Raw genomic sequence first — 27,047 nt, 5'->3', positions numbered from 1 at the left:
CGGGTGCGGTCAAGGAATAGCTCCCTATTGCTCAACCACGTTATATATGCCGATGATTTGGTAATAGATGCTAATTCAGAGGAGGAGTTGGAGACGCTGCTGCTGAGACTGGAGCGTGCCACTGAGAGATGGGGCCTTACCATCAGCCCCACCAAAACTAAGCACCTGCCTGGGTATTTTTTACCATCGGACACTCCACCCCCACAACTCCCAATCGGTGATGGGGCAGTTGTGGAGAGAGTGGAGAGTTTCCCATATCTGGGCAGTGTGCGTATGACCGGTTCCAGTTTAACAGCAGAGGTCTCGCTCCGAATCAATCGAGCGGCAATATCTTTTCATCGGTTGCGTAACACTGTGTGGAAGCTACCTGGTCTGTCGCTCCGCACTAAGCTTCAGGTCTTCTCGGCCACGGTCATTTCCTCCCTTCTCTACACTTGCGAAACGTGGACCCCCCTAATCTTCGCCGGTTAGAAACATTTAGGCTAGCCTGCCTACGATCCATCCTGAGTTTAACCAGGCTGGATTGTGTGAGGAGTTCACATCCTTGAAAGATCTGGGCAAGGTCCCATCGGTGAGCTCCTCTGGCAGGCAAGGCTGCGATGGCTGGGTCATGCAGCCCGCATGCCCAGCCACCGCATGCCGAAACAGCTTTTGTTTGGCCGGATCGAGGGGGCTAAGCGGGCTCGGCACGGGCTAGAGAAGAGATGGAGTGATGTGGTACAGGAGGACGTGGAGCTGAGTGGACTTGCCGATGACTGGTACCAGCGGTGTCAAGATCGGCCTCTGTGGAGGAGGCTCGTGAAGGACGCTACTGGGCAGTTGGAGGCAGTCGCCCTCCAACAACAACGGAGGGCGGAGGAGTGACGCTCAGAACAACGAGCGGAGCGCCGGGTGGCTAAAGCACAGCAGGTTGGCACAGTAGGGGGCACAGGTGGTGCATCAGCCAGTCATCTAAGTCAGTCGACCCGTGGCACCTGGGTCTGCCCCGTGACCTCCTGCCAGCGGGTGTTCGACACTTCACGTGGCCTCAGGGTGCACATAGCCTGGCACAAGCGTCGTGGTGACGTCACCGCCACTTAGTGGCGAATGGCGGTTGTTGTTGTTGTGTGTGGTCTGTGTCTGTGTGTGTGTCTGTGTGTGTGTGTCTGTGTGTGTGGTGTGGTGTGTGTCTGTGTGTATGTGTGTGGGGAGCGATAGTGTGGCGGTTAGCGCGCTGCGCTATGAACCTGGTGACCCGAGTTCGATTCCCGCTCACGGCCAACACCAGTGACGATTATCTGAACCGGTCCCGGGCCTCCCCTAGGTCGACTCAGCCTCAAATGAGTACCTGGTGCGGTGTGTAAACATTGCCACTAGGGAGACAAAAGCGGTCGGGCGTGGTGCTGGCCACCCACCCCCTCGTGTACCGTTCCGGCCTTCATAGGTGCTCGCTAACAGCACTTGCCCCTATAGTCTGTTAAGGCTATATGGGGGATCTTTGATCTTTGTGTGTGTCTGTGTGTGTCTGTGTGTGTGTGTGAGTCTGTGTGTGTGTGTGGTGTGTGTGTTGTGTGTGTGTGGTGTGTGTGTTGTGTGTGTGTGGTATGTGTGTGTGTGTCTGTGTGTGTGTGTGTGTGGTGTGTGGTGTGTGTGTGTGGTGTGTGGTTTGTGTGTGTGGTGTGTGGTGTGTGTGTGTGTGGTGTGTGGTGTGTGTATGTGTGTGTGTATGTGTGTGTGTGGTGTGTGTGTGGTGTGTGTGGTGTGTGTGTGGTGTGTATGTGTGTGTGTGGTGTGTGTGTGTGTGGTGTGTGTCTGTGTGTGTGTGTGGTGTGTGTGTATGTGTGTGTGTGTGGTGTGTGTGGTGTGTGTGTGGTGTGTGTGGTGTGTGTGGTGTGTGTGGTGTGTGTGTGTATGTCTGTGTGTGTGTGGTGTGTGTGTGTATGTCTGTGTGTGTGTGGTGTGTGTATGTATGTGTGTGTGTGGTATGTGTGTGTGGTGTGTGTGGTGTGTATGTGTGTGTGTATGTGTGTGTGTGTACGTACCCCTGTCCAATCTTCTCAAAGCGAGCGTACTTCTTGTTGGGATCTCCCACACTCACGATCTTCCCTGCGTGACGACAGCAACCTCATCACGACCACCCCTCACCTCATCACGACCACCCCTCTCCTCATCACGACCACCCCTCACCTCATCACGGCCACCCCTCACCTCATCACTACCACCCCTCACCTCATCACTACCACCCCTCACCTCATCACGACCACCCCTCACTTCATCACTACCACCCCTCACCTCATCACTACCACCCCTCACCTCATCACTACCACCCCTCACCTCATCACTACCACCCCTCACCTCATCACTACCACCCCTCACCTCATCACGACCACCCCTCACCTCATCACGACCACCCCTCACCTCATCACGACCACCCCTTACCTCATCACGACCACCCCTCACCTCATCACTACCACCCCTCACCTCATCACTACCACCCCTCACCTCATCACGGCCACCCCTCACCTCATCACGGCCACCCCTCACCTCATCACGACCACCCCTCACCTCATCACGACCACCCCTCACCTCATCACGACCACCCCTCACCTCATCACGGCCACCCCTCACCTCATCACTACCACCACTCACCTCATCACGACCACCCCTCACCTCATTACGACCACCCCTCACCTCATCACTACCACCACTCACCTCATCACTACCACCCCTCACCTCATCACTATCCACCGTTACCCCTAACTTTCATCAAAACTTAAGGGGGTACCCTGGGCAGGGTTTAGGGGGTAAGGGGAGGGTTTAGGGGGTACCCTGGGGATGGTTTAGGGGGTACCCTGGGGAGGGTTTAGGGGGTAAGGGCAGGGTTTAGGGGGTACCCTGGGCAGGGTTTAGGGGGTACCCTGGGCAGGGTTTAGGGGTACCCTGGGGAGGGTTTAGGGGGTACCCTGGGCAGGGTTTAGGGGGAACCCTGGGCAGGGTTTAGGGGTACCCTGGGCAGGGTTTAGGGGGTACCCTGGGCAGGGTTTAGGGGGTACCCTGGGCAGGGTTTAGGGGTACCCTGGGCAGGGTTTAGGGGGTACCCTGGGGAGGGTTTAGGGGGTACCCTGGGGAGGGTTTAGGGGTACCCTGGGCAGGGTTTAGGGGGTAAGGGGGCAGGGTTTAGGGGGTACCCTGGGCAGGGATTAGGGGTACCCTGGGCAGGGTTTAGGGGGTAACCTGGGGAGGGTTTAGGGGGTAAGGGGGCTGGGTTTAGGGGGTACCCTGGGCAGGGTTTAGGGGGTACCCTGGGGAGGGTTTAGGGGGTACCCTGGGGAGGGTTTAGGGGGTACCCTGGGGAGGGTATAGGGGGTACCCTGGGCAGGGTTTAGGGGGTACCCTGGGGAGGGTTTAGGGGGTACCCTGGGGAGGGTTTAGGGGGTACCCTGGGGAGGGTTTATGGGGTACCCTGGGGAGGGTTTAGGGGGTACCCTGCGGAGGGTTTAGGGGGTACCCTGGGGAGGCGTCACCCACTCAGGTTGGCGATGACCTCACTGTCGCCATGGCGAACTCGCGGGCGACCTTTGACCCCCCCGCTCTCCGGGGTCACGAGGTCAATTACGGAGACCGTGCGTACCTGCGGGTGAGGGGTGAGGAGTGGAGAGGAGTGAGGGGTGAGGAGTGAGTGGTGAGTGTAGTGAGTGGTGAGTGAGTGGTGAGTGTAGTGAGTGAGTGAGTGGTGAGTAAGTGGTGAGTGGTGAGCGGCGAGTGGTGCCTGTGTGGTGAGTAAGTGCGTGGTGAGTGGTGGTGAGTGACGAGTGGTGAGTGAGTGGTGAGTGAGTGGTGCCTGTGTAGTGAGTGGTGGTGAGTGGTGGGTGGCGAGTGGTGAGTGAGTGGTGAGTGACGAGTGACGAGTGGTGAGTGACGAGTGGTGAGTGAGTGGTGAGTGAGTGTAGTGAGTGTAGTGAGTAAGTGAATGGTGAGTAAGTTTGTGGTGAGTGACGAGTGGTGAGTGACGAGTGGTGAGTGTAGTGTGGTGAGTGAGTGACGAGTGGTGAGTGACGAGTGGTGAGTGACGAGTGGTGAGTGATGAGTGGTGAGTGACGAGTGGTGAGTGACGAGTGGTGAGTGATGAGTGGTGAGTGACAAGTGGTGAGTGGTGAGTGGTGAGTGACGGCTGGTGAGTGACGAGTGGTGAGTGACGAGTGGTGAGTGACGAGTGACGAGTGGTGAGTGGTGAGTGAGTGAGTGGTGAGTGACGAGTGACGAGTGGTGAGTGACGAGTGACGAGTGGTGAGTGACGAGTGGTGAGTGGTGAGTGATGAGTGGTGAGTGAGTGAGTGGTGAGTGAGTGGTGAGTGACGAGTGGTGAGTGGTGAGTGACGAGTGGTGAGTGACGAGTGGTGAATGACGAGTGGTGAGTGACGAGTGGTGAGTGGTGAGTGATGAGTGGTGAGTGAGTGGTGAGTGACGAGTGGTGAGTGGTGAGTGACGAGTGGTGAGTGACGAGTGGTGAGTGACGAGTGGTGAGTGAACTCACCGATTTGGTACACTCCGGCCGTGGGGCGATGGGTGGGGGTGCAGAGTCATCGTCAGAGTCCAGAGACTCGACCTGATTATTCACCTCGTCACAATCATCATCAGAACCATCATCATCACAATCATCATCATCACCATCATCATCAGCACCATCATCATCACCTTCATCACCATCACCACCATCATCATCAGTACCATCATCATCAGCACCATCATCATCAGCACCATCATCATCATCACAATCATCATCACAATCATCATCACCACCATCATCAGCACCATCATCAGCACCATCATCATCACCATCATCACCAGTACCATCATCATCACCTTCATCACCATCACCACCATCATCATCAGTACCATCATCATCAGCACCATCATCATCACCAACATCACCAGTACCATCATCATCACCTTCATCACCATCAGCACCATCATCATCAGTACCATCATAATCATCATCAGCACCATCATCATCACCATCACCACCATCATCATCAGCAGCACCATCATCATCAGCACCATCATCATCATCAGAACCATCATCAGCATCATCAGCATCATCAGCACCATCATCATCATCAGCATCATCATCAACACCATCATTGTAGGAGTAGGATCTTGATCATCATGATAAGCATTATCATCAACATGATTATTATGACCATCATCAGCAGTAGCCTCAGCATCATGATCATCATGATAAGTATTTATTTTTTTAATTAAACTTTCGTGACTACAGGGATTCATAATCTTGGTTCTTTCGGTAAAGTCACGTAGAAGAGAAACAATAAAATAATACAAATATAAAACAATAAAATTCTCACGACGTTTCGACTGCAACACAAGCAATCATCATCAGGTGTGAAAACCACGGCAAGACATTTTGAAAAAGTGGCGTTTTTTTATGTTAGCACCACGGAGAGCGATTTGGCAGTTATTCAGATGGACGAGTCCATCTATGTTCGGAAAAGAGGAGGGGGGAGACGAAAATAATGTATGCGGTTTGAAAGCCACCATAAGCGTGAAAAATCAATTAAGACCCGAAATGGTTTATCAAATCCTTCCAATGATTGCTAAGCCAGAATCCATCTTCTCGGTTGAAACTGTCTCTGTGTTTGTATATGTGGATAGCCTCGTGAACGAATCTCTCATGGTAGCCAGATGGCTTGCAAAGAACCTCTGTCTTGGAGAAGTCAATGTCATGTGAGCCTACTGAACTATAACAGTGATCTGCCATGGCCGAGGTGTTGGTCCTACCATGTTTAAGGTCTGCTTTGTGTTCACGAATGCGGTCCGAGACATGTCGTTTGGTTTCTCCAATGTAACTACTACCACAGAGGCAACTTAGTTTGTAGACACCAGGGTACTGTATGTCCGGAATCACATCTTTTACAGACGGAACCAGAGCACGGATTTTATGTAATGTGTTGAATCGAACCTGGATCTTGTGTTTATTCAAGATTTTGGAGATCTTTTGTGTGATCCCTGCAATGTAGGGTAAAGTGATGGTTTTGAAAGGCTCCTCAAGAGGGTCCTTCATGGTTGGAGTGATAGCTTTGCAGATTGTGTAGTCGGAGTAACCATTAGCCTTAAGAGCTTGGTGTACGTGCTTGAGTTCACTGGCTATGTGTTCCTGGTCGTATATGCATTGGGCTCTATGGTGCAGAGTCTTGATAAGGGAGTTCTTCTGGGATGGATGGTGGTAGGAATCCGATTTCAGGTAAGCATCCGTATGGGTAGCTTTCCTGTAGACAGAGTGGCTCATTGAACCATCAGGTCTCTTTTTATTAGCACATCCAAAAAAAGTATCTTGCCATCGTTTTCGACTTCCATGGTAAATCTGATGGCTGGGTGTATGGAATTGATGTGGTCGAGGAATTGGTCTAGAGCAGGCCGGCCATGTGGCCAGATGACAAAAGTGTCATCCACGTACCTCTTCCATAAGGTCGGGCGCAGAGTGGCAGTCTGGATGGCGTCAGTCTCAAATTTCTCCATGAAAATGTTAGCTATAACCGGAGATAGCCCATTGGGGTGCCCTCAGTTTGTTTGTAGAAAGTTCCATTCCAAGTAAAGTATGTATTGGTTAAGCAGTGTCTCACCAGGGGGGGTACCTCAGTGTTTAGTCCTTGATGAACCAAGTCTTCAATGATTGTGATGGTGTCAGGTACAGGAACTTTGGTGAATAAGGAAACTACATCAAAACTGACAAGCAAGTCGTCTGAGAATTTTATTGTTATACATTTTAATTATTTTATTGTTTCCCTTCTACGTGACTTTACCGAAAGAAGCAAGAACATGATAAGCATTATCATCAACATCATCATTATGATGATCATCATCATAATAATCATAATCAGCAGCGGTAGCAGGGGCATCAGCATCATGATCAGCATTATCACCAGCATCATCAGCAACATAATCATCACCATCATCAACAGCAACAGCAACATAATCATCACCATCATCAACAGCAACATCATCAGCAACATTATCATCAGCCACAACAGCACAGTTCAGTGTCTTACCTGGGGTGTGGGATCTGGGGTTGCTTCACCTTTACCTGCAGACAGGGTCACAGTGAGACACAGGTGAGTGACAGGTAAGACACAGGTGAGTGACAGGTGAGTGACAGGTGAGAGACAGGTGAGTGACAGGTAAAACACAGGTGAATGACAGGTGAGTGACAGGTGAGTGACAGGTGAGACACAGGTGAGTGACAGGTGAGACACAGGTGAGTGACAGGTGAGACACAGGTGAGTGACAGGTGAGACACAGGTGAGTGACAGGTAAGACACAGGTGAAACAGGTGAGTGACAGGTGACAGGTGAGACGCAGGTGAGTGACAGGTGGGACACAGGTGAGTGACAGGTGAGACACAGGTGAGTGACAGGTGAGTGACAGGTGAGTGACAGGTGAGACACAGGTGAGTGACAGGTGGGACACAGGTGAGTGACAGGTGAGACACAGGTGAGTGACAGGTGAGACACAGGTGAGTGACAGGTGAGACACAGGTGAGTGACAGGTAAGACACAGGTGAGTGACAGGTGAGACACAGGTGAGTGACAGGTAAGACACAGGTGAAACAGGTGAGTGACAGGTGACAGGTGAGACGCAGGTGAGTGACAGGTGGGACACAGGTGAGTGACAGGTGAGACACAGGTGAGTGACAGGTGAGTGACAGGTGAGTGACAGGTGAGACACAGGTGAGTGACAGGTGGGACACAGGTGAGTGACAGGTGAGACACAGGTGAGTGACAGGTGAGACACAGGTGAGTGACAGGTGAGACACAGGTGAGTGACAGGTAAGACACAGGTGAGTGACAGGTGAGACACAGGTGAGTGACAGGTAAGACACAGGTGAAACAGGTGAGTGACAGGTGACAGGTGAGACGCAGGTGAGTGACAGGTGGGACACAGGTGAGTGACAGGTGAGACACAGGTGAGTGACAGGTGAGTGACAGGTGAGTGACAGGTGAGACACAGGTGAGTGACAGGTGGGACACAGGTGAGTGACAGGTGAGACACAGGTGAGTGACAGGTGAGACACAGGTGAGTGACAGGTGAAACAGGTGAGTGACAGGTGAGACACAGGTGAGACAGGTGAGTGACAGGTGAGTGACAGGTGAGACACAGGTGAGTGACAGGTGGGACACAGGTGAGTGACAGGTGAGACACAGGTGAGTGACAGGTGAGACACAGGTGAGTGACAGGTGAGACACAGGTGAGTGACAGGTGAGACACAGGTGAGTGACAGGTGAGACACAGGTGAGTGACAGGTAAGACACAGGTGAAACAGGTGAGTGACAGGTGACAGGTGAGACACAGGTGAGTGACAGGTGAGACGCAGGTGAGTGACAGGTGGGACACAGGTGAGTGACAGGTGAGTGACAGGTGAGTGACAGGTGAGACACAGGTGAGTGACAGGTGAGTGACAGGTGAGTGACAGGTGAGACACAGGTGAGTGACAGGTGGGACACAGGTGAGTGACAGGTGAGACACAGGTGAGTGACAGGTGAGACACAGATGAGTGACAGGTGAGACACAGGTGAGTGACAGGTGAGACACAGGTGAGTGACAGGTGAGACAGGTGAGTGACAGGTGAGACACAGGTGAGTGACAGGTGAGACACAGGTGAGTGACAGGTGAGACACAGATGAGTGACAGGTGAGACACAGGTGAGTGACAGGTGAGACACAGGTGAGTGACAGGTGAGACAGGTGAGTGACAGGTGAAACAGGTGAGTGACAGGTGACAGGTGAGACACAGGTGAGACAGGTGAGTGACAGGTGACAGGTGAGACACAGGTGAGTGACAGGTGAGTGACAGGTAAGACAGGTGAGACACAGGTGAGTGACAGGTGAGTGACAGGTGAGACACAGGTGAGTGACAGGTGAGTGACAGGTGAGACACAGGTGAGTGACAGGTGAGTGACAGGTGAGACACAGGTGAGTGACAGGTGAGTGACAGGTGAGTGACAGGTGAGACACAGGTGAGACACAGGTGAGACAGGTGAGTGACAGGTGAGACAGGTGAGTGACAGGTGAGTGACAGGTGAGACACAGGTGAGTGACAGGTGAGTGACAGGTGAGACACAGGTGAGTGACAGGTGAGACAAGTGAGTGACAGGTGAGTGACAGGTGAGTGAGAGGTGAGTGACAGGTGAGTGACAGGTGAGACACAGGTGAGACACAGGTGAGTGACAGGTGAGTGACAGGTGAGTGACAGGTAAGATACAGGTGAATGACAGGTGAGACAGGTGAGTGACAGGTGAGTGACAGGTGAGACACAGGTGAGTGACAGGTGAGACACAGGTGAGTGACAGGTGAGACACAGGTGAGTGACAGGTGAGACACAGGTGAGTGACAGGTGAGACACAGGTGAGTGACAGGTGAGACACAGGTGAGACAGGTGAGTGACAGGTGAGTGACAGATGAGACACAGGTGAGTGACAGGTGAGTGACAGGTGAGTGACAGGTGAGACACAGGTGAGACACAGGTGAGACAGGTGAGTGACAGGTGAGACAGGTGAGTGACAGGTGAGTGACAGGTGAGACACAGGTGAGTGACAGGTGAGTGACAGGTGAGACACAGGTGAGTGACAGGTGAGTGACAGGTGAGACACAGGTGAGTGACAGGTGAGACAAGTGAGTGACAGGTGAGTGACAGGTGAGACGAGTGACAGGTGAGTGACAGGTGAGCTGAGCCTGTTCTTCGTTAGGCCAGGCCCCATGTCGCCGTGTCTGTGGGCCGTGTGACCCTTGACCCCACATCCCCACGTCCCCACGTCCTCCCCCTGTGTCCCCATGTCCCCGTGTCCACGTGTCTCCCTGTCCCCGTGTCCCCGTGTCTCCCTGTCCCCCTGTCCCCGTGTCCCCGTGTCCCCGTGTCCCGTGTCTCACCGCTGGGCGTGCCCCCTGCGGAGAGCCGCATGTACTTGTGAGAGCCGCGGGCCCCTGTCCCCGTGTCTCCCTGTCCCCGTGTCCACCTGTCCCCGTGTCCCCCTGTCCCCCTGTCCCGTGTCCCGTGTCCCCGTGTCTCCGTGTCCCCGTGTCTCCCTGTCCCCCTGTCCCCCTGTCCCGTGTCCCCGTGTCCCCGTGTCCCCGTGTCCCCGTGTCTCACCGCTGGGTGTGCCCCCTGCAGAGAGCCGCATGTACTTGTGAGAGCCGCGGGCCCCTGTCCCCCTGTCCCCGTGTCCCCCTGTCCCCGTGTCCTCGTGTGTCCCTGTCCCGTGTCTCCCTGTCCCGTGTCCCGTGTCCCCGTGTCCCCGTGTCCCCGTGTCTCACCGCTGGGCGTGCCCCCTGCAGAGAGCCGCATGTACTTGTGAGAGCCGTGTCCCCGTGTCCTCCTGTCCCCGTGTCCTCGTGTCTCCCTGTCCCGTGTCTCCCTGTCCCGTGTCCCGTGTCCCGTGTCCCCGTGTCCCCGTGTCCCCGTGTCCCGTGTCTCACCGCTGGGCGTGCCCCCTGCAGAGAGCCGCATGTACTTGTGAGAGCCGTGTCCCCGTGTCCTCCTGTCCCCGTGTCCTCGTGTCTCCCTGTCCCGTGTCTCCCTGTCCCGTGTCCCGTGTCCCGTGTCCCCGTGTCCCCGTGTCCCCGTGTCCCGTGTCTCACCGCTGGGCGTGCCCCCTGCAGAGAGCCGCATGTACTTGTGAGAGCCGCGGGCCCCTGTCCCCCTGTCCCCCTGTCCCCCTGTCCCGTGTCCCCCTGTCCCGTGTCCCCGTGTCCCCGTGTCCCCCTGTCCCCCTGTCCCCGTGTCTCACCGCTGGGCGTGCCCCCTGCAGAGAGCCGCATGTACTTGTGAGAGCCGCGGGCCCCGCGCTCGCCCTGCAGGAAGGTGAGGGCGTCCAGCACCGCCTGAGGGTTCTCCTTCTGCTCCCACTCGCTGATGTTGGCCGTCTGCAGCATGCGTGCCCACTGCTCTGGCATGCCCTGCAGGGTGGTGGGGGGGTGGTGGGGGGGTGGGGGGTGTCAAGTGGGGTGGTGGGGGGGAGTGTCTAGTGGGGTGGTGGGGGGGGAGTGTCTAGTGGAGTGGTGGTGGGGGGGAGTGTCTAGTGGGGTGGTGGGGGGAGTGTCTAGTGGGGTGGTGGTGGGGGGAGTGGCTAGTGGGGTGGTGGTGGGGGGAGTGTCTAGTGGGGTGGTGGTGGGGGGGAGTGTCTAGTGGGGTGGTGGTGGGGGGGAGTGTCTAGTGGGGTGGTGGTGGGGGGAGTGTCTAGTGGGGTGGTGGTGGGGGGGAGTGTCTAGTGGGGTGGTGGTGGGGGGAGTGTCTAGTGGGGTGGTGGGGGGGAGTGTCTAGTGGGGTGGTGGTGGGGGGGAGTGTCAAGTGGGGTGGTGGTGGGGGGGAGTGTCTAGTGGGGTGGTGGGGGGGAGTGTCTAGTGGGGTGGTGGTGGGGGGAGTGTCTAGTGGGGTGGTTGGGGGGGGTAGTGTCTAGTGGGGGGGTGGGGGGGAGTGTCAAGTGGGGTGGTGGTGGTGGGGGGGAGTGTCTAGTGGGGGGGTGGGGGGAGTGTCTAGTGGGGTGGTGGTGGGGGGAGTGTCTAGTGGGGTGGTGGGGGGAGTGTCAAGGGGGGGTGGTGGTGGGGGGAGTGTCTAGTGGGGTGGTGGTGGGGGGAGTGTCTAGTGGGGTGGTGGTGGGGGGGAGTGTCAAGTGTGGTGGTGGTGGGGGGAGTGTCAAGTGTGGTGGTGGTGGGGGGGAGTGTCTAGTGGGGTGGTGGTGGGGGGGAGTGTCTAGTGGGGTGGTGGTGGGGGGAGTGTCTAGTGGGGTGGTGGGGGGGAGTGTCAAGTGGGGTGGTGGTGGGGGGAGTGTCAAGTGGGGTGGTGGGGGGAGTGTCAAGTGGAAGGGTGGGGGGGAGTGTCTAGTGGGGTGGTGGTGGGGGGAGTGTCAAGTGGGGGGGTGGGGGGGAGTGTCTAGTGGGGTGGTGGTGGGGGGGAGTGTCTAGTGGGGTGGTGGGGGGGGGAGTGTCAAGTGGGGTGGTGGTGGGGGGAGTGTCTAGTGGGGTGGTGGTGGGGGGGAGTGTCTAGTGGGGTGGTGGGGGGGGGGAGTGTCTAGTGGGGTGGTGGTGGGGGGGAGTGTCTAGTGGGGTGGTGGTGGGGGGGAGTGTCTAGTGGGGTGGTGGTGGGGGGGAGTGTCTAGTGGGGTGGTGGGGGGAGTGTCAAGTGGGGTGGTGGGGGGAGTGTCAAGTGGGGGGGTGGGGGGGAGTGTCAAGTGGGGTGGTGGTGGGGGGGAGTGTCTAGTGGGGTGGTGGTGGGGGGGAGTGTCAAGTGGGGTGGTGGTGGGGGGGAGTGTCTAGTGGGGTGGTGGGGGGAGTGTCAAGTGGGGTGGTGGTGGGGGGAGTGTCTAGTGGGGTGGTGGTGGGGGGGAGTGTCAAGTGTGGTGGTGGTGGGGGGAGTGTCAAGTGTGGTGGTGGTGGGGGGGAGTGTCTAGTGGGGTGGTGGTGGGGGGGAGTGTCTAGTGGGGTGGTGGTGGGGGGAGTGTCTAGTGGGGTGGTGGGGGGGAGTGTCAAGTGTGGTGGTGGTGGGGGGAGTGTCAAGTGGGGGGGTGGGGGGAGGTGTCTAGTGGGGTGGTGGTGGGGGGAGTGTCAAGTGGGGTGGTGGGGGGAGTGTCAAGTGAGGGGGTGGGGGGGAGTGTCTAGTGGGGTGGTGGTGGGGGGAGTGTCAAGTGGGGGGGTGGGGGGGGGAGTGTCAAGTGGGGTGGTGGTGGGGGGAGTGTCTAGTGGGGTGGTGGGGGGGGGAGTGTCAAGTGGGGTGGTGGTGGGGGGAGTGTCTAGTGGGGTGGTGGTGGGGGGGAGTGTCTAGTGGGGTGGTGGGGGGGGAGTGTCTAGTGGGGTGGTGGTGGGGGGGAGTGTCTAGTGGGGTGGTGGTGGGGGGGAGTGTCTAGTGGGGGGGTGGGGGGAGTGTCTAGTGGGGTGGTGGTGGGGGGGAGTGTCTAGTGGGGTGGTGGGGGGAGTGTCAAGTGGGGTGGTGGTGGGGGGAGTGTCAAGTGGGGGGGTGGGGGGGAGTGTCAAGTGGGGTGGTGGTGGGGGGGAGTGTCTAGTGGGGTGGTGGTGGGGGGGAGTGTCAAGTGGGGTGGTGGTGGGGGGAGTGTCTAGTGGGGTGGTGGTGGGGGGGAGTGTCTAGTGGGGGGGTGGGGGGGAGTGTCTAGTGGGGTGGTGGGGGGGAGTGTCTAGTGGGGTGGTGGTGGGGGGAGTGTCTAGTGGGGTGGTGGTGGGGGGAGTGTCTAGTGGGGTGGTGGTGGGGGGGAGTGTCTAGTGGGGTGGTGGTGGGGGGAGTGTCTAGTGGGGTGGTGGTGGGGGGAGTGGCTAGTGGGGTGGTGGTGGGGGGGAGTGTCTAGTGGGGTGGTGGTGGGGGGGAGTGTCAAGTGGGGCGGTGGGGGGGAGTGTCAAGTGGGGTGGTGGTGGTGGGGGGAGTGTCTAGTGGGGTGGTGGGGGGGAGTTTCAAGTGGGGTGGTGGTGGGGGGGAGTGTCAAGTGGGGGGGTGGGGGGGAGTGTCAAGTGGGGTGGTGGTGGTGGGGGGGAGTGTCTAGTGGGGGGGTGGGGGGAGTGTCTAGTGGGGTGGTGGTGGGGGGAGTGTCTAGTGGGGTGGTGGGGGGAGTGTCAAGGGGGGTGGTGGTGGGGGGAGTGTCTAGTGGGGTGGTGGTGGGGGGAGTGTCTAGTGGGGTGGTGGTGGGGGGGAGTGTCAAGTGTGGTGGTGGTGGGGGGAGTGTCAAGTGTGGTGGTGGTGGGGGGGAGTGTCTAGTGGGGTGGTGGTGGGGGGGAGTGTCTAGTGGGGTGGTGGTGGGGGGAGTGTCTAGTGGGGTGGTGGGGGGGAGTGTCAAGTGGGGTGGTGGTGGGGGGGAGTGTCAAGTGGGGTGGTGGGGGGAGTGTCAAGTGGGGGGGTGGGGGGGGAGTGTCTAGTGGGGTGGTGGTGGGGGGAGTGTCAAGTGGGGGGGTGGGGGGGAGTGTCTAGTGGGGTGGTGGTGGGGGGGAGTGTCTAGTGGGGTGGTGGGGGGGGAGTGTCAAGTGGGGTGGTGGTGGGGGGAGTGTCTAGTGGGGTGGTGGTGGGGGGGAGTGTCTAGTGGGGTGGTGGTGGGGGGGAGTGTCTAGTGGGGTGGTGGGGGGAGTGTCAAGTGGGGTGGTGGTGGGGGGAGTGTCAAGTGGGGGGGTGGGGGGGAGTGTCAAGTGGGGTGGTGGTGGGGGGGAGTGTCTAGTGGGGTGGTGGTGGGGGGGAGTGTCAAGTGGGGTGGTGGTGGGGGGGAGTGTCTAGTGGGGTGGTGGTGGGGGGGAGTGTCTAGTGGGGTGGTGGGGGGAGTGTCTAGTGGGGTGGTGGTGGGGGGGAGTGTCAAGTGGGGTGGTGGTGGGGGGGAGTGTCAAGTGGGGGGGTGGGGGGGAGTGTCAAGTGGGGTGGTGGTGGTGGGGGGAGTGTCTAGTGGGGTGGTGGTGGGGGGGAGTGTCTAGTGGGGTGGTGGTGGGGGGGAGTGTCTAGTGGGGTGGTGGTGGGGGGAGTGTCTAGTGGGGTGGTGGTGGGGGGGAGTGTCTAGTGGGGTGGTGGGGGGAGTGTCTAGTGGGGTGGTGGTGGGGGGGAGTGTCAAGTGGGGTGGTGGTGGGGGGGAGTGTCTAGTGGGGTGGTGGGGGGGAGTGTCAAGTGGGGTGGTGGTGGGGGGGAGTGTCTAGTGGGGTGGTGGGGGGGAGTGTCTAGTGTGGTGGTGGCGGGGGGGAGTGTCAAGTGGGGTGGTGGTGGGGGGAGTGTCTAGTGGGGTGGTGGGGGGAGTGTCTAGTGGGGTGGTGGTGGGGGGGAGTGTCTAGTGGGGTGGTGGGGGGGAGTGTCAAGTGGGGTGGTGGTGGGGGGGAGTGTCAAGTGGGGTGGTGGTGGGGGGAGTGTCAAGTGGGGGGGTGGTGGGGGGGAGTGTCAAGTGTGGTGGTGGTGGGGGGAGTGTCTAGTGGGGGGGTGGGGGGGAGTGTCTAGTGGGGTGGTGGTGGGGGGAGTGTCTAGTGGGGTGGTGGGGGGAGTGTCAAGTGGGGTGGTGGTGGGGGGAGTGTCTAGTGGGGTGGTGGTGGGGGGAGTGTCTAGTGGGGTGGTGGTGGGGGGGAGTGTCAAGTGTGGTGGTGGTGGGGGGAGTGTCAAGTGTGGTGGTGGTGGGGGGGAGTGTCTAGTGGGGTGGTGGTGGGGGGGAGTGTCTAGTGGGGTGGTGGTGGGGGGAGTGTCTAGTGGGGGGGTGGGGGGGAGTGTCAAGTGTGGTGGTGGTGGGGGGAGTGTCAAGTGGGGGGGTGGGGGGAAGTGTCTAGTGGGGTGGTGGTGGGGGGAGTGTCAAGTGGGGTGGTGGGGGGAGTGTCAAGTGAGGGGGTGGGGGGGAGTGTCTAGTGGGGTGGTGGTGGGGGGAGTGTCTAGTGGGGTGGTGGTGGGGGGGAGTGTCTAGTGGGGTGGTGGGGGGGGGGAGTGTCAAGTGGGGTGGTGGTGGGGGGAGTGTCTAGTGGGGTGGTGGTGGGGGGGAGTGTCTAGTGGGGTGGTGGGGGGGGAGTGTCTAGTGGGGTGGTGGTGGGGGGGAGTGTCTAGTGGGGTGGTGGGGGGGAGTGTCAAGTGGGGTGGTGGTGGGGGGGAGTGTCTAGTGGGGTGGTGGGGGGGAGTGTCTAGTGTGGTGGTGGCGGGGGGGAGTGTCAAGTGGGGTGGTGGTGGGGGGAGTGTCTAGTGGGGTGGTGGGGGGAGTGTCTAGTGGGGTGGTGGTGGGGGGGAGTGTCTAGTGGGGTGGTGGGGGGGAGTGTCAAGTGGGGTGGTGGTGGGGGGGAGTGTCAAGTGGGGTGGTGGTGGGGGGGAGTGTCAAGTGGGGGGGTGGTGGGGGGGAGTGTCAAGTGTGGTGGTGGTGGGGGGAGTGTCTAGTGGGGGGGTGGGGGGGAGTGTCTAGTGGGGTGGTGGGGGGAGTGTCTAGTGGGGTGGTGGGGGGAGTGTCAAGTGGGGTGGTGGTGGGGGGAGTGTCTAGTGGGGTGGTGGTGGGGGGAGTGTCTAGTGGGGTGGTGGTGGGGGGGAGTGTCAAGTGTGGTGGTGGTGGGGGGAGTGTCAAGTGTGGTGGTGGTGGGGGGGAGTGTCTAGTGGGGTGGTGGTGGGGGGGAGTGTCTAGTGGGGTGGTGGTGGGGGGAGTGTCTAGTGGGGGGGTGGGGGGGAGTGTCAAGTGTGGTGGTGGTGGGGGGAGTGTCAAGTGGGGGGGTGGGGGGAAGTGTCTAGTGGGGTGGTGGTGGGGGGAGTGTCAAGTGGGGTGGTGGGGGGAGTGTCAAGTGAGGGGGTGGGGGGGAGTGTCTAGTGGGGTGGTGGTGGGGGGAGTGTCTAGTGGGGTGGTGGTGGGGGGGAGTGTCTAGTGGGGTGGTGGGGGGGGGGAGTGTCAAGTGGGGTGGTGGTGGGGGGAGTGTCTAGTGGGGTGGTGGTGGGGGGGAGTGTCTAGTGGGGTGGTGGGGGGGGAGTGTCTAGTGGGGTGGTGGTGGGGGGGAGTGTCTAGTGGGGTGGTGGTGGGGGGGAGTGTCTAGTGGGGGGGTGGGGGGAGTGTCTAGTGGGGTGGTGGTGGGGGGGAGTGTCTAGTGGGGTGGTGGGGGGAGTGTCAAGTGGGGTGGTGGTGGGGGGAGTGTCAAGTGGGGGGGTGGGGGGGAGTGTCAAGTGGGGTGGTGGTGGGGGGGAGTGTCTAGTGGGGTGGTGGTGGGGGGGAGTGTCAAGTGGGGTGGTGGTGGGGGGAGTGTCTAGTGGGGTGGTGGTGGGGGGGAGTGTCTAGTGGGGGGGTGGGGGGAGTGTCTAGTGGGGTGGTGGTGGGGGGGAGTGTCTAGTGGGGTGGTGGGGGGAGTGTCAAGTGGGGTGGTGGTGGGGGGAGTGTCAAGTGGGGGGGTGGGGGGGAGTGTCAAGTGGGGTGGTGGTGGGGGGGAGTGTCTAGTGGGGTGGTGGTGGGGGGGAGTGTCTAGTGGGGTGGTGGGGGGGAGTGTCTAGTGGGGTGGTGGTGGGGGGAGTGTCTAGTGGGGTGGTGGTGGGGGGAGTGTCTAGTGGGGTGGTGGGGGGAGTGTCTGGTGGGGTGGTGGTGGGGGGGAGTGTCTAGTGGGGTGGTGGGGGGAGTGTCAAGTGGGGTGGTGGTGGGGGGGAGTGTCAAGTGGGGCGGTGGGGGGGAGTGTCAAGTGGGGTGGTGGTGGTGGGGGGAGTGTCTAGTGGGGTGGTGGGGGGGAGTGTCAAGTGGGGTGGTGGTGGGGGGGAGTGTCAAGTGGGGGGGTGGGGGGGAGTGTCAAGTGGGGTGGTGGTGGTGGGGGGGAGTGTCTAGTGGGGGGGTGGGGGGAGTGTCTAGTGGGGTGGTGGTGGGGGGAGTGTCTAGTGGGGTGGTGGGGGGAGTGTCAAGGGGGGGTGGTGGTGGGGGGAGTGTCTAGTGGGGTGGTGGTGGGGGGAGTGTCTAGTGGGGTGGTGGTGGGGGGGAGTGTCAAGTGTGGTGGTGGTGGGGGGAGTGTCAAGTGTGGTGGTGGTGGGGGGGAGTGTCTAGTGGGGTGGTGGTGGGGGGGAGTGTCTAGTGGGGTGGTGGTGGGGGGAGTGTCTAGTGGGGTGGTGGGGGGGAGTGTCAAGTGTGGTGGTGGTGGGGGGAGTGTCAAGTGGGGGGGTGGGGGGGAGTGTCTAGTGGGGTGGTGGTGGGGGGAGTGTCAAGTGGGGTGGTGGGGGGAGTGTCAAGTGGGGGGGTGGGGGGGAGTGTCTAGTGGGGTGGTGGTGGGGGGAGTGTCAAGTGGGGGGGTGGGGGGGAGTGTCTAGTGGGGTGGTGGTGGGGGGGAGTGTCTAGTAGGGTGGTGGGGGGGGGAGTGTCAAGTGGGGTGGTGGTGGGGGGAGTGTCTAGTGGGGTGGTGGTGGGGGGGAGTGTCTAGTGGGGTGGTGGGGGGGGGGAGTGTCTAGTGGGGTGGTGGTGGGGGGGAGTGTCTAGTGGGGTGGTGGTGGGGGGGAGTGTCTAGTGGGGGGGTGGGGGGAGTGTCTAGTGGGGTGGTGGTGGGGGGGAGTGTCTAGTGGGGTGGTGGGGGGAGTGTCAAGTGGGGTGGTGGTGGGGGGAGTGTCAAGTGGGGGGGTGGGGGGGAGTGTCAAGTGGGGTGGTGGTGGGGGGGAGTGTCTAGTGGGGTGGTGGTGGGGGGGAGTGTCAAGTGGGGTGGTGGTGGGGGGGAGTGTCTAGTGGGGTGGTGGTGGGGGGGAGTGTCTAGTGGGGTGGTGGGGGGGAGTGTCTAGTGGGGTGGTGGTGGGGGGAGTGTCTAGTGGGGTGGTGGGGGGAGTGTCTAGTGGGGTGGTGGTGGGGGGGAGTGTCAAGTGGGGTGGTGGTGGGGGGGAGTGTCAAGTGGGGGGGTGGGGGGGAGTGTCAAGTGGGGTGGTGGTGGTGGGGGGAGTGTCTAGTGGGGTGGTGGTGGGGGGGAGTGTCTAGTGGGGTGGTGGTGGGGGGGAGTGTCTAGTGGGGTGGTGGTGGGGGGAGTGTCTAGTGGGGTGGTGGTGGGGGGGAGTGTCTAGTGGGGTGGTGGGGGGAGTGTCTAGTGGGGTGGTGGTGGGGGGGAGTGTCAAGTGGGGTGGTGGTGGGGGGGAGTGTCTAGTGGGGTGGTGGGGGGGAGTGTCAAGTGGGGTGGTGGTGGGGGGGAGTGTCTAGTGGGGTGGTGGGGGGGAGTGTCTAGTGGGGTGGTGGGGGGAGTGTCTAGTGGGGTGGTGGTGGGGGGGAGTGTCAAGTGGGGTGGTGGTGGGGGGGAGTGTCTAGTGGGGTGGTGGTGGGGGGGAGTGTCTAGTGGGGTGGTGGGGGGGAGTGTCTAGTGGGGTGGTGGTGGGGGGAGTGTCTAGTGGGGTGGTGGGGGGAGTGTCTAGTGGGGTGGTGGTGGGGGGGAGTGTCAAGTGGGGTGGTGGTGGGGGGGAGTGTCAAGTGGGGGGGTGGGGGGGAGTGTCAAGTGGGGTGGTGGTGGTGGGGGGAGTGTCTAGTGGGGTGGTGGTGGGGGGGAGTGTCTAGTGGGGTGGTGGTGGGGGGGAGTGTCTAGTGGGGTGGTGGTGGGGGGAGTGTCTAGTGGGGTGGTGGTGGGGGGGAGTGTCTAGTGGGGTGGTGGGGGGAGTGTCTAGTGGGGTGGTGGTGGGGGGGAGTGTCAAGTGGGGTGGTGGTGGGGGGGAGTGTCTAGTGGGGTGGTGGGGGGGAGTGTCAAGTGGGGTGGTGGTGGGGGGGAGTGTCTAGTGGGGTGGTGGGGGGGAGTGTCTAGTGTGGTGGTGGTGGGGGGGAGTGTCTAGTGGGGTGGTGGTGGGGGGGAGTGTCAAGTGGGGTGGTGGTGGGGGGAGTGTCTAGTGGGGTGGTGGGGGGAGTGTCTAGTGGGGTGGTGGTGGGGGGGAGTGTCTAGTGGGGTGGTGGTGGGGGGGAGTGTCTAGTGGGGTGGTGGTGGGGGGGAGTGTCAAGTGGGGTGGTGGTGGGGGGAGTGTCAAGTGGGGGGGTGGTGGGGAGGAGTGTCTAGTGGGGTGGTGGTGGGGGGAGTGTCTAGTGGGGTGGTGGTGGGGGGGAGTGTCAAGTGGGGTGGTGGGGGGGGGGAGTGTCTAGTGGGGTGGTGGTGGGGGGGAGTGTCTAGTGGGGTGGTGGTGGGGGGAGTGTCTAGTGGGGTGGTGGTGGGGGGGAGTGTCAAGTGGGGTGGTGGTGGGGGGGAGTGTCTAGTGGGGTGGTGGTGGGGGGGAGTGTCTAGTGGGGTGGTGGGGGGGAGTGTCTAGTGGGGTGGTGGTGGGGAGAGTGTCTAGTGGGGTGGTGGGGGGGAGTGTCAAGTGGGGTGGTGGTGGGGGGGAGTGTCTAGTGGGGTGGTGGGGGGGAGTGTCAAGTGGGGTGGTGGTGGAGGGGAGTGTCTAGTGGGGTGGTGGTGGGGGGGAGTGTCTAGTGGGGTGGTGGGGGGGAGTGTCTAGTGGGGTGGTGGTGAGGGGGAGTGTCAAGTGGGGTGGTGGTGGGGGGGAGTGTCTAGTGGGGTGGTGGGGGGGAGTGTCTAGTGGGGTGGTGGTGGGGGGAGTGTCTAGTGGGGTGGTTGGGGGGGGAGTGTCAAGTGGGGTGGTGGTGGGGGGGAGTGTCAAGTGGGGTGGTGGTGGGGGGGAGTGTCAAGTGGGGTGGTGGTGGGGGGGAGTGTCAAGTGGGGTGGTGGTGGGGGGGAGTGTCAAGTGGGGTGGTGGTGGGGGGGAGTGTCTAGTGGGGTGGTGGGGGGGAGTGTCTAGTGGGGTGGTGGTGGGGAGAGTGTCTAGTGGGGTGGTGGGGGGGAGTGTCAAGTGGGGTGGTGGTGGGGGGGAGTGTCTAGTGGGGTGGTGGGGGGGAGTGTCAAGTGGGGTGGTGGTGGGGGGGAGTGTCTAGTGGGGTGGTGGTGGGGGGGAGTGTCTAGTGGGGTGGTGGTGGGGGGGAGTGTCAAGTGGGGTGGTGGTGGGGGGGAGTGTCAAGTGGGGTGGTGGTGGGGGGGAGTGTCAAGTGGGGTGGTGGTGGGGGGGAGTGTCTAGTGGGGTGGTGGGGGGGAGTGTCTAGTGGGGTGGTGGTGGGGAGAGTGTCTAGTGGGGTGGTGGGGGGGAGTGTCAAGTGGGGTGGTGGTGGGGGGGAGTGTCTAGTGGGGTGGTGGGGGGGAGTGTCAAGTGGGGTGGTGGTGGGGGGGAGTGTCCAGTGGGGTGGTGGGGGGGAGTGTCTAGTGGGGTGGTGGTGGGGGGGAGTGTCAAGTGGGGTGGTGGTGGGGGGGAGTGTCTAGTGGGGTGGTGGGGGGGAGTGTCTAGTGGGGTGGTGGTGGGGGGAGTGTCTAGTGGGGTGGTTGGGGGGGGTAGTGTCTAGTGGGGTGGTGGTGGGGGGGAGTGTCTAGTGGGGTGGTGGTGGGGGGGAGTGTCAAGTGGGGTGGTGGTGGGGGGGAGTGTCTAGTGGGGTGGTGGGGGGGAGTGTCTAGTGGGGTGGTGGTGGGGGGAGTGTCTAGTGGGGTGGTTGGGGGGGGTAGTGTCTAGTGGGGTGGTGGTGGGGGGGAGTGTCTAGTGGGGTGGTGGTGGGGGGGAGTGTCTAGTGGGGTGGTGGTGGGGGGAGTGTCAAGTGGGGTGGTGGTGGAGGGGAGTGTCTAGTGGGGTGGTGGTGGGGGGGAGTGTCTAGTGGGGTGGTGGTGGGGGGGAGTGTCAAGTGGGGTGGTGGTGGGGGGAGTGTCTAGTGGGGTGGTGGGGGGGGGAGTGTCTAGTGGGGTGGTGGTGGGGGGGAGTGTCTAGTGGGGTGGTGGTGGGGGGGAGTGTCTAGTGGGGTGGTGGGGGGAGTGTCTAGTGGGGTGGTGGTGGGGGGAGTGTCTAGTGGGGTTTGTGCAACCAGGCGAGTGGTGGACAGACCGGGGGAGCCGCATGACTCACGAGTGGCCTGGCTCAAGGGTGGCCTGGCTCACCACTACGACCAGAGCCAAACACGGAGGGACGTGGGGAGGAGACGGGGACACGTAAAGCCGAGGTGGCCGTGGAATTTGAGGAACACGATGACCCTGGGGACAGGGAGATGTGGAAAGGCGCCGGGATACCGTAGACACGTGGGGCTACAAGCACGTGGGGAAATGGCCGTGGGCATGTTTGGGGAGCATGGCTCACGGTGAACTCCCCCGTGGTGGAGTTGAATCCCACGTGGACGCGGTGAGCAAAGTCAGACGGAGCCGAGATCTCCAGACGCTGCACCGGCTTCTCTGCATGGAGACAGGGAGACACGGGGTCACGGGGTCAGGGAGACACGGGGTCAGGGAGACACGGGGTCATGGGGTCAGGGAGACACGGGGTCACGGGGTCAGGGAGACACGGGGTCAGGGAGACACGGGGTCACAGGTTCATGGGGTCACGGAGTCAGGGAGACACGGGGACATGGGGTCAGGGAGACACGGGGACACGGGGTGAGAGACACAGGGGGACACGGGGTCAGGGAGACACAGGGGGACACGGGGTCAGGGAGACACGGGGCCAGGGAGACACGGGGACAGGGAGACACGGGGCCAGGGAGACACGGGGACAGGGAGACACGGGGCCAGGGAGACACGGGGCCAGGGAGACACGGGGCCAGGGAGACACAGGGGGACACGGGGTCAGGGAGACACGGGGCCAGGGAGACATGGGGACAGGGAGACACGGGGACAGGGAGACACGGGGCCAGGGAGACACGGGGCCAGGGAGACACAGGGGGACACGGGGTCAGGGAGACATGGGGCCAGGGAGACACGGGGACAGGGAGACACAGGGGGACACGGGGTCAGGGAGACACGGGGTCAAGGAGACACGGGGCCAGGGAGACACGGAGCCAGGGAGACACGGGGACACGTGGACAGGGAGACACGGGGACACGGGGACACGGGGTCAGGGAGACACGGAGCCAGGGAGACACGGGGTCACGGGGTGAGGGAGACATGGGGTCATGGGGTCAGAGAGACACGGGGTCAGGGAGACACGGGGACACGGGGTCAGGGAGACACGGGGTCAGGGAGACACGGAGCCAGGGAGACACGGGGTCACGGGGTGAGGGAGACATGGGGTCATGGGGTCAGGGAGACACGGGGACAGGGAGACACCGGGACTCGGGGTTAGAGAGACACGGGGAGACATGGGGCCAGGGAGACACGGGGTTAGGGAGACACGGGGTTAGGGAGACACGGGGTTAGGGGGACACGGGGACAGGGAGACACGGGGTTAGGGAGACACGGGGACACGGGGACAGGGAGACACGCGGATAGGGAGACACAGGGAGACACGGGGTTAGGGAGACACGGAGTTAGGGGGGCACGGGGACATGGACACACGGGGACACGGGGACAGGGAGACACAGGGAGACACGGGGTTAAGGAGACACGGGGACACGGGGACAGGGAGACACAGGGAGACACGGGGTTAGGGAGACACGGGGACACGGGGACAGGGAGACACAGGGAGACACGGGGTCAGGGGGACACGGGGACATGGAGACAGAGAGACACGGGGACAGGGAGACACAGGGATACACGGGGTCAGGGGGACACGGGGACACGAAGACAGAGAGACACGGGGACAGGGAGACACAGGGATACACGGGGTCAGGGGGACACGGGGACACGAAGACAGGGAGACACGGGGACAGGGAGACACAGGGAGACACGGGGTCAGGGAGACACAGGGAGACACGGGGTCAGGGGGACGCGGTGCGGTATGCGTGCTCCGTACTCTTCTCCTTCTTGCCCATGCCCATGCCCGAGAGGAGCGTCTTGCGAGATTTCTCCTCCCCCATGCCCCCTCCTCCCGGGGCCGCGCTGGGCACCACGGCGCTCGCCATGGCCTCCTGGCACAGGGACATCGCCATCAGCACCATCACCACCGAAATCACCACCATCATCACCATAACCACCACCATCAGCTCAATCACCCCCATCACCCTCATCACCGGTAGCACCATCACCACCAACATTAGCAGCAGCAGCAGCATCGACACCCATTGCTAACCTTCTTCTACCCATATTAACCTCCATCACCATCACACCCACATCACATTACTCACCCTCACACAGCATCACACCCACATCACATTACTCACCATAACACAGCATCAGCATCACATCCACATCACCATCACATCACTCACCATCACTCAACATCACACCCACATCACCATCACATTACTCACCATCACACCCCATCACCATCACACCACTCACCATCACACCCACATCACCATCACATTACTCACCATCACACCCACATCACCATTAAACCCACATCACCATCACATCACTCAGCATCACACCCACATCACCATCACATCACTCAGCATCACACCCACATCACCATCACACCCACATCACCATCACACCAACATCACCACCCATCACTCACCATCACACCCACATCACCATCACATACTCACCATCACACCCACATCACCACCCATCACTCACCATCACACCCACATCACCATCACATACTCACCATCACACCCACATCACCATCACACCCCCATCACCATCACACCCACATCACCATCACACCCACATCACCATCACACCCACATCACCATCACATCACTCACCATCACACCCACATCACCATCACATCGCTCACCATCACACCCACATCAACATCACACCCCCATCACCATCACATCACTCACCATCACACCCACATCACCATCACATTACTCACCATCACACCCACATCACCATGACATCACTCAGCATCACACCCACATCACCATCACACCCACATCACCATCACATCACTCACCATCCATCATTCAGCATAACACCCACATCACCATCACACCCACATCACCATCACACCCACATCACCATCACACCCACATCACCATCACACCCACATCACCATCACATCACTCATCATCACACCCACATCACCACCCATCACTCACCATCACACCACATCACCATCACACCCACATCACCATCACATTACTCACCATCACACCCACATCACCATCACGTCACTCACCATCACACCCACATCACCACCCATCACTCAGCATAACACCCACATCACCATCACACCCACATCACCATCACACTCACATCACCATCACATCACTCACCATCACACCCACATCACCATCACATTACTCACCATCACACCCACATCACCATCACACCCACATCACCATCACACCTACATCACATCACTCATCATCACACCCACATCACCATCACATCACTCACCATCACACCCACATCACCACCAATCACTCACCATCACACCCACATCACCATCCATCACTCACCATCACACCCACATCACCATCACATCACTCACCATCACACCCACATCACCATCACATCACTCACCGTCACACCCACATCACCACCCATCACTCACCATCACACCCACATCACCACCCATCACTCAGCATAACACCCACATCACCATCACACCCACATCACCATCACACTCACATCACCATCACATCACTCACCATCACACCCACATCAACATCACACCCCCATCACCATCACATCACTCACCATCACACCCACATCACCATCACATTACTCACCATCACACCCACATCACCATCACACCCCCTTCAACATCACATCACTCACCATCACACCCACATCACCATCACATCACTCACCATCACACCCACGTGTGATGGTGTGCAGGGTCACCGAGGAGTGGTGGCGCAGTGGTTAGCGCACTACGCCAGCCACTGTCCTGACCCCTGGCTATGCGCAAGGGGATGGAGTTAGAGGGGTTCGGATTGGGGGTCAGGGGTACACAGTAGGGGTGTAGGGTGTTGTTAGGGGTACACAGTATGGGTGTAGGGTGTGGTTAGGGGTACACAGTAGGGGTGTAGGGTGTGGTTAGGGGTACACAGTAGGGGTGTAGGGTGTTGTTAGGGGTACACAGTAGGGGTGTAGGGTGTGGTTAGGGGTACACAGTAGGGGAGTAGGGTGTGGTTAGGGGTACACAGTAGGGGTGTAGGGTGTGGTTAGGGGTACACAGTAGGGGTGTAGGGTGTGGTTAGGGGTACACAGTAGGGGTGTAGGGTGTTGTTAGGGGTACACAGTAGGGGTGTAGGGTGTGGTTAGGGGTACACAGTAGGGGTGTAGGGTGTGGTTAGGGGTACACAGTAGGGGTGTAGGGTGTGGTTAGGGGTACACAGTAGGGGTGTAGGGTGTGGTTAGGGGTACACAGTAGGGGTGTAGGGTGTTGTTAGGGGTACACAGTAGGGGTGTAGGGTGTGGTTAGGGGTACACAGTAGGGTGTAGGGTGTGGTTAGTGGTACACAGTAGGGGTGTAGGGTGTGGTTAGGGGTTGACAGTAGGGGTAGGGGGTACGGGTTAGGGGTACGGGTTAAGAGGTACGAGTTAGGGGGTACGGGTTAGGGGTACGGGTTAAGGTGTGGTTAGGGGGTACGAGTTAGGGGGTACGAGTTAGGGGGTACGGGTTAGGGGTACGGGTTAAGAGGTACGAGTTAGGGGGTACGAGTTAGGGGGTACGGGTTAGGGGTACGGGTTAGGGGTACGGGTTAAGAGGTACGAGTTAGGGGGTACGGGTTAGGGGTACGGGTTAAGGTGTGGTTAGGGGGTACGAGTTAGGGGGTACGAGTTAGGGGGTACGGGTTAGGGGTACGGGTTAAGAGGTACGAGTTAGGGGGTACGAGTTAGGGGGTACGGGTTAGGGGTGCGGGTTAAGAGGTACGAGTTAGGGGGTACGAGTTAGGGGGTACGGGTTAGGGGTACGAGTTAAGGGGTAGAGGTTGGAGCTATTCACCGGCACTCACACTTCCTATTAGTCCCCGTGGAGTGGTGGGGGGCTGGCGGGGGAGCAGGTGGGGGTGGGGGTTGGGGTGGGGGTTGAGTCCCCGTGGAGTGGTGGGGGGCTGGGGGGGGAGCAGGTGGGGGTGGGGGTTGAGTCCCCGTGGAGTGGTGGGGGGCTGGGGGTTGGGGTGGGGGTTGAGTCCCCGCTCACCTGTGGGGGGTTCGGGATCCGGGGTCCGAGTCCCTCTGCTGGGCTCCCGCTGGAGGAGACTCTCGGGGCCCGGCTCCCTGCCGACTCGATGGGCGGCGCCGCCTCCACCACCACCACCGCCAGCCCCGGGACTCGGAGTGCAGTTCCGCGTTCAGGCCCAGTGCGCACGTGCGTGAGTGTGTGTGTGAATGTGTGTGTGTGAGTGTGTGCGTGTGTGTGTGTGAGTGTGAACGTGTGTGAATGTGTGTGTGTGTGAGTGTGTGTGTGTGAGTGTGTGTGTGTGTGAGTGTGTGTGTGTGAGTGTGTGTGTGTGAGTGTGTGTGTGTGAGTGTGTGTGTGAGTGAGTGTGTGAGTGTGTGTGTGTGCGTGAGTGTGTGTGTGAATGTGTGTGTGTGTGCGTGTGTGTGTGAGTGTGTGTGCGTGTGTGTGTGAGTGTGTGTGTGTGAGTGTGTGTGAGTGAGTGTGTGTGTGTGAATGTGTGTGTGAGTGTGTGCGTGTGAATGTGTGTGTGTGTGCGTGTGTGTGCGTGTGTGTGTGTGAATGTGTGTGTGAGTGTGTGTGTGTGAGTGTGTGTGTGCGTGTGTGTGTGAATGTGTGTGTGTGAGTGTGTGTGTGAGTGTGTGTGTGTGAGTGTGTGTGAGTGTGTGTGTGTGCGTGTGTGTGTG

The 27,047-nt window shown here is 60.5% G+C and overlaps 1 protein-coding gene across 1 annotated transcript in view; it reads right to left on the bottom strand.

The window, feature by feature from the left end:
- The window catches only part of LOC116956279 (serine/threonine-protein kinase PAK 2-like), a 45,048-nt gene extending 18,422 nt beyond the window's left edge, over positions 1-26,626 (bottom strand). The window contains exons 1-8 of the mRNA XM_032977741.2: positions 26,383-26,626; positions 23,128-23,242; positions 21,541-21,632; positions 10,775-10,943; positions 7,044-7,078; positions 4,514-4,597; positions 3,508-3,610; positions 2,022-2,085 (exon numbers count right to left, since the gene is read on the bottom strand). Coding sequence (XP_032833632.2) covers positions 2,022-2,085; positions 3,508-3,610; positions 4,514-4,597; positions 7,044-7,078; positions 10,775-10,943; positions 21,541-21,632; positions 23,128-23,236 — 656 coding nt within the window. The 5' untranslated portion in view covers positions 23,237-23,242; positions 26,383-26,626. The remainder of the gene's footprint in view (positions 1-2,021; positions 2,086-3,507; positions 3,611-4,513; positions 4,598-7,043; positions 7,079-10,774; positions 10,944-21,540; positions 21,633-23,127; positions 23,243-26,382) is intronic.
- Positions 26,627-27,047: the final 421 nt, after the last annotated feature.

Source organism: Petromyzon marinus, chromosome 64 (genome assembly GCF_048934315.1).
Source record: "Petromyzon marinus isolate PM22_M1 ecotype Great Lakes invasive population chromosome 64, UKy_Petmar_22M1.pri1.0, whole genome shotgun sequence".
NCBI lineage: Eukaryota > Metazoa > Chordata > Hyperoartia > Petromyzontiformes > Petromyzontidae > Petromyzon > Petromyzon marinus.
The sequence above is the reverse complement of the archived record's forward strand: the minus strand, read 5'-3'. Positions and strand labels throughout refer to the sequence as shown.